General features: G+C 39.2%; 1 protein-coding gene across 1 annotated transcript in view; it reads left to right on the plus strand.

Annotated features, from left to right (window-relative positions):
* Nucleotides 1-3,927, plus strand: part of LOC104541361 (monofunctional C1-tetrahydrofolate synthase, mitochondrial-like) — a gene marked incomplete at its 5' end in the record, with an annotated part of 62,666 nt that extends 58,739 nt beyond the window's left edge. Inside the window, one exon of the mRNA XM_010185407.1 lies at nt 3,337-3,927. Coding sequence (XP_010183709.1) covers nt 3,337-3,927 — 591 coding nt within the window. The remainder of the gene's footprint in view (nt 1-3,336) is intronic.
* Between the last annotated feature and the right edge of the window lie 1,844 nt (nt 3,928-5,771).

Genomic DNA, 5,771 nt, shown 5'->3' on the forward strand with positions numbered 1-5,771 from the left:
CCAGACATCTTCTTCGCAAGAGATATGTGGGGAGTCCTGAGTAGGGAGGTGAGTAGCTGGAGTACCTCTGATTTAAAGTGGCTTAAGCTATTGTGGACCAGCACCTCAAGATTTCCACATCACCCCTGTGTATTTTAATTGCTGCTAAAATGCCAATTAGCGTGAGCAGAGCTGTAGTTAACTGTGAAACTATTTGCATGTTTAAAAGTATGCAGATGTTGATGTCTTATGCTAGATCAGGATCTTAATTATGTATCGTTTGAGATAATTAGGTTGCGTTAGCTTCGTATTTCAACCTGCTAATTCTAACTACTAAATTAGGATTCAGCTGTAATCCATGTATGTTTAGTTGAACTATTTCAATTTGTTCCTTACATTAAGTAATCAGTCATGAAAGTGTTGTGATTAATTCTACTCCTACATTCTGATTTTCTGTGAGAGAGGTCTGAGTTCAACATATTCATATCACCAGGTGAATGCAGGCAATTATGTCCTTGCTCTTTGTTGTACAATGTTTCCCAGTAGATATAAATGGATAAATATTATGAGGAACAAATAAGTCCCAAAGTGTCTTCATTTTGGTAAGGAGTTTATTCTTAGGTTGATGTGCTAGCCTGTATTTTGTGGCTTTTATTTTCTCTTTCCTGTCTTTTAGAAGTGTACACTTAGAAATTAATTGAAAAAGTTTACATTTCTAATGAAAATAAAAAATGTGGTAAAAGCATATCTGCAGTTTAGCCCATGGTGAATAATCCAACCTTTCTCTTAATCTAAGATTTATATCAGTGGAGTGATTACCTGCTTACAGGTGCAGGAGTATAACTTCATTGCATTGTTCCCACAGATGAGCACCATGCCAGGACTGCCCACAAGGCCATGCTTCTATGACATTGACCTTGACCCCGTCACAGAGGAAGTGAAAGGGTTGTTTTGAGAGTGACGTCCAAATTCTGGTCAGTCAACAGTCTTTATATTCCTGTTCCAGTTAGGAGGAGGATGTTTGTCTCTAGTACATATATAAGAAAGGTTGTCAGGAGTTTATCTAGGTCCTAGTTTCATTGAAGACTTCACACAGTTTGGGGGAATATTTCATAATGTGCATTTTATCACATGATTTTCTCATTTGCTGAATGGTGGCCAGCACTACGCTGATGGTGCTCATTAAAGGTGACGTTTCGATTTCCTGACTCTGTCAGTTTGGCATGAGGAAGAGCTGGCTCTGCAATTGTACTGCTCTTCACTATGGAAAAAGTCAGTCTGAAGAAATCATGTCATGTTACTCACCTCAAAAGAAATAATCTGTTTCATCTCACAGTTTTCAAACTTTACCAGTTTTTTAATTTGTGCAGTTGTGCACAAAGTGAGTGCGGAGCTTTGATCTGTGGTTCTGGTATCCCGCGAGGGAAACAGCCAGAGATAAGCGAAGCATGAGGATGAAATGAATGGGTGGAAGCACTACTCCTGAAACCTCCCCTTTGAGATGTCTTTTAGCACACTGGGGAGAACTGTGCGATTTAAGCAAGCATCAGCTCATTGACTATTGCAATCATGTATGGTTATTGCATGATTTGGAGAGTGGGGAAAATGGCCTTTTAATGGGACTTTGAATTATAATATTATTTTGCAATTGATGTTGTTTTGTAAGAGAGAAGAAAAATTGCATGAACTCCCATACATAGATCTTTTCTTTTATCTCAGGGAAAAGCCAGACTGGCAAATGGAGTGTAAAGTGAATAATCAGGAATGTACTAAAGAAATGTCTTTGTGAGTAAAGCCAGAAAAGGCTCAAGAAAGTTGCACTGCTTGTACTTCCACCAAAATGTGCTGTAAACACCTGGCTATGAAAAAAACAAAAACGAGGGGAGTGGACTAGCACTGGAGACGAACCCAGCTGAGCCTCTCGTAACAATAAAGCTGAAAAGGAAGTCACATTTCTGGTGGATACAGGTGCAACATTTTCTGTATTAAATAAATGAAAAGGGAAGATTGGTACTAAAACAGTAAATATTGTGGGAGCCATAGGGAAGGAGGAAAATTGGCTATTCCTGCAACCCCTGAATTTACAATTTGGAAATAAGATAATAACGCATGACTTTTTTTATGTCCCTGAATGCCCACTGCCCCTATTGGGAAGGGATTTACTGTCCAATGCACAAATTGGTTTTGAAAATGGGAACTTGCTGTTGAAAATACCTGAATCAAAAACAGGACAAATTTTAATGATAAAAGAAAGACCTGAAGTGATGGGGGTGCCTCCAGAAATAAAAAATGCAATATATCCTACAGTGTGGGAGACTGATATTCCAGGAAAATCTAAAATGGCCCAGCCAGTAAAAGTTAAGTTTAAAAAAACAAACAAACAAAAACAACAAAAAAACCAAGACCAGTTAGGGTTAAACAGTATCCGATTAGACCAGATACTAAACAGGGAATAAAGAAACTGATTAATAAATTTCTGAAGTATAAAATCTTAGAATGTTAATCGGAATATAATACACCAATTTTACTGGTGTGAAAACCAAATGGGGAATATAGGTTAGTACAAGACTTAAGACCTATAAACCAAATTGTGAAAGATACATATCCAGTTGTAGCGAATCCGTACACCTTATTGACAGCTCTAAAGGAGAACTACCAATAGTTTACAGTGCTTGATTTGAAAGATGCTTTCTTTTGTATCTCTTTGGAAAAGCAAAGTTGCAAACTGTTTGCTTTTGAGTGGGAAAACCCACAATCAGGGCACAAGACACAATTAACATGGACATGACTACCCCAAGGATTCAAAAATAGCCCCACGATTTTTGGAAGACGACTGGCAAAAGAATTAGAAATGTGGACTAAAGAAAAGACTCTGATTCCAAGATCAGAACATCTAGTTCTACAGTACGTAGATAATACTTTAATAGCCACAGAAGTAAAATCAGCTTGCATACAGGCAACCATTGAACTTCTAAATTTTCTGGTACTGAATGAGTACAAGGTGTCTAAGAAAAAGGCCCAGATTGTGAGCAAAATTGTGGTTTATTTGGGCTTTGAAATTTCAAGAGGACAGCGACGGCTAGAAATAGACTGAAAAGAAGCTATTTGTGCTATCCCGGAGCCTCAGAAGGTGCATGAATTAAGGGCATTTCTGGGAATGACAGGATGGTGCAGGCTTTGGATCATGAACTATGGTCTAATAGCCAAGCCATTATATGAAGCCCAGAAGACTGTCCCTTTTGTGTGGGAAAAACCAGAGCAAGAAGCCTTTTGGAAACTCAAGGAGGCTCTGATGACGGCACCAGCCCTGGGTTTACCAGATTTGACTAAAGACTTTCAATTGTTTTTCCATGAGAGGCAACAGCTAGCCTTAGGAGTCCTGACTCAAAGGATGGGAAGCTGGAAAAGACCGGTGGGATATTTTTGCAAACAGCTGGACTCGGTAAGCAAAAGGTGACCTTCTTGCTGCGGGCAGTTGCTGCAACTGTAATATTGATACAAGAGGTGAGGAAATTGACTCTGGGAAGGACTATCACAGTTTATGTCCCACACTTGGTAGCAACAGTTTTGGAACAAAAGAGGGGACATTGGCTATCCCCTAGCAGAATGATGAAATATCAAGTGATAGTTACTGAACAAGATGGTGTCGTTTTAAAAACAACTAACCTTGTGAATCCTGCAGTGTTTTTGAGTACCTCACAGGAAGGGCAGCAGCTGGAGCATGACTGCATTGTGACCATCAAGCATACATACTCCAGTCAGGAGGATCTGAAAGATGTTCCCCTTGAGAAACTGGACTGGAAACTATTTGCAGACGGCTCTAGTTTTGTTTTGAATGGAACTCACCATGCTGGATATGCAGTAACAACTGAAAATATAGTGGTGGAGGCACATGCACTGCCTGTCACAACCTCTGCACAGAAGGCGGAGTTGATCATATTAACCTGAGCCTTGGAACCAAGTAAAGGAAAGAAGGCTAACATATGGACTGACGCTAAGTATGCTTTTGGTGTAGTCCATGTCCATGGGGTCCTGTGGAAAGAAAGACTGCTATTGTCCTCACAGGGAACAAATATTAAGCATCAAAAAGAAATTTTACAGCTCTTATTGGCTGTACAAGAGCCAGCACAAATATCGATCATGCACTGTAAAGCACATCAATCTGGAAACACTAAAATAGTAGAAGGGAATAGATTAGCAGACCAGACTGCTAAGAAAGCAGCACTACAGCAAACAGCACCACAAATGGCACTAATTCCCACTAGAACTGTAGAACTTCCTAAGGAATCTCCAAAATACTCTGTAGAGGATGATAAATTGACACAATTGGTAAATGCAAAGAAAAATCAGGACGGATGGTGGGTTACCAGCATGGGACAAGTAGTGGTTATGAGGGAGATCTTGCAGATAAAACATCATGAATGTCATTGGGGTGCGGAAGCCCTGGTACAGATCCTAAAGCAAAACGTAGTATCAGTGAAAATGTTAGAAATGGCTAAATCAGTATCTGCGAAATGTGAGGTTTGTTTAAAGAAGAATCCAGTAGTACGAAAGAAAGTTCAAATGGGCAAAATAAAAACAGGAGTAGAACCAAGTGACTATTGGCAAATTGATTTTACAGAATTACCTGAATGCAATGGGTACAAATACGTTTTAGTTGGTGTTGACACCTTTTCTGGATGGCCAGAACCCTTTCCCTGTCGCACAAATCAGGCTAAAGAGACTTTTAAATGGTTACTGCAGGAAATTATTCCGAGATTTGGAGTTCCACTTGGAATATCATCAGACAGATGACCACATTTTGTGGCCACAGTGGTACAAGAAGTAAGCAAGGTCTTAGGAATTCCTGGGACTTGCGTGCTCCTTGGAGGCCACAATCTAGCAGGAAAGTGGAAAGAATGAATCAAACCCTGAAAAGACAAGTCAGTAAAATTTGCCAGGAAGCTAAATTAAAGTGGCCTCAAGCACTTCCACTTGCATTGTTACAGATACGAGTAAAACCTAGGAGTGGACTGTCGGTAAGCCCCTATGAAATAATGTATGGAAAACCATATGAATCACCTGAGCCTAATCCTAATATACATGTAAAAGGAAAACAAGAGGTGCATAACTATTTGTTTTCTCTTGGAAAAACTAGCTAGACTTTGAGGAGCAATAGTGTGGAACTGGCCTTTGGAAAGGCCATTGGAAAATCCAGTGTACAACATACTGCCAGGGGACTATGTGTGAAGACTTGGAATGAAGAATCTCTGCAGGAAAGGTGGAAAGGACCGTACCACATGTTGCTGACTACTTTTATTGTAGTCAAGATTGCCAAATCAGATGCGTGGATCCACTACACTTGAATGAAGAAGACACCGCTTGTCAAGTTGAAAGTGACTGGAAACCCAGAGACTTTGAAACTAACTTTGAAGCATGATTAAATTTGTTTATCTGTTTATTTGGCAGTCTGGTAGTAGAAACATGGATCAAAATTGGGTGGCTAAATTGGACCATACAGATAACACAAATTCGGATCTGAACTTGAAATCCTGGATAAAATCACTGATCGAAACACTGCTGCTATTGGTTATAGTGTTTCTGGAAATTTATTTAGTGTATCTTTGCATAAGAAGAGAACTTGATAGGAAAACAAAATGGAATCAAAAAATTCTGACTGCACTATCAAGACAATATGAAATACCTAAAAATGATCCACCACCATATGACAAGGATGGTTTTGAAACAATAGAAATATAAAATTATTTTAATGAAAATATTGAAAGTTGATTATCAATACTTTCAAAGGGGGG

This window comes from Mesitornis unicolor, unplaced genomic scaffold (assembly GCF_000695765.1).
Source record: "Mesitornis unicolor isolate BGI_N332 unplaced genomic scaffold, ASM69576v1 scaffold4445, whole genome shotgun sequence".
Taxonomy (NCBI): Eukaryota; Metazoa; Chordata; class Aves; order Mesitornithiformes; family Mesitornithidae; genus Mesitornis; species Mesitornis unicolor.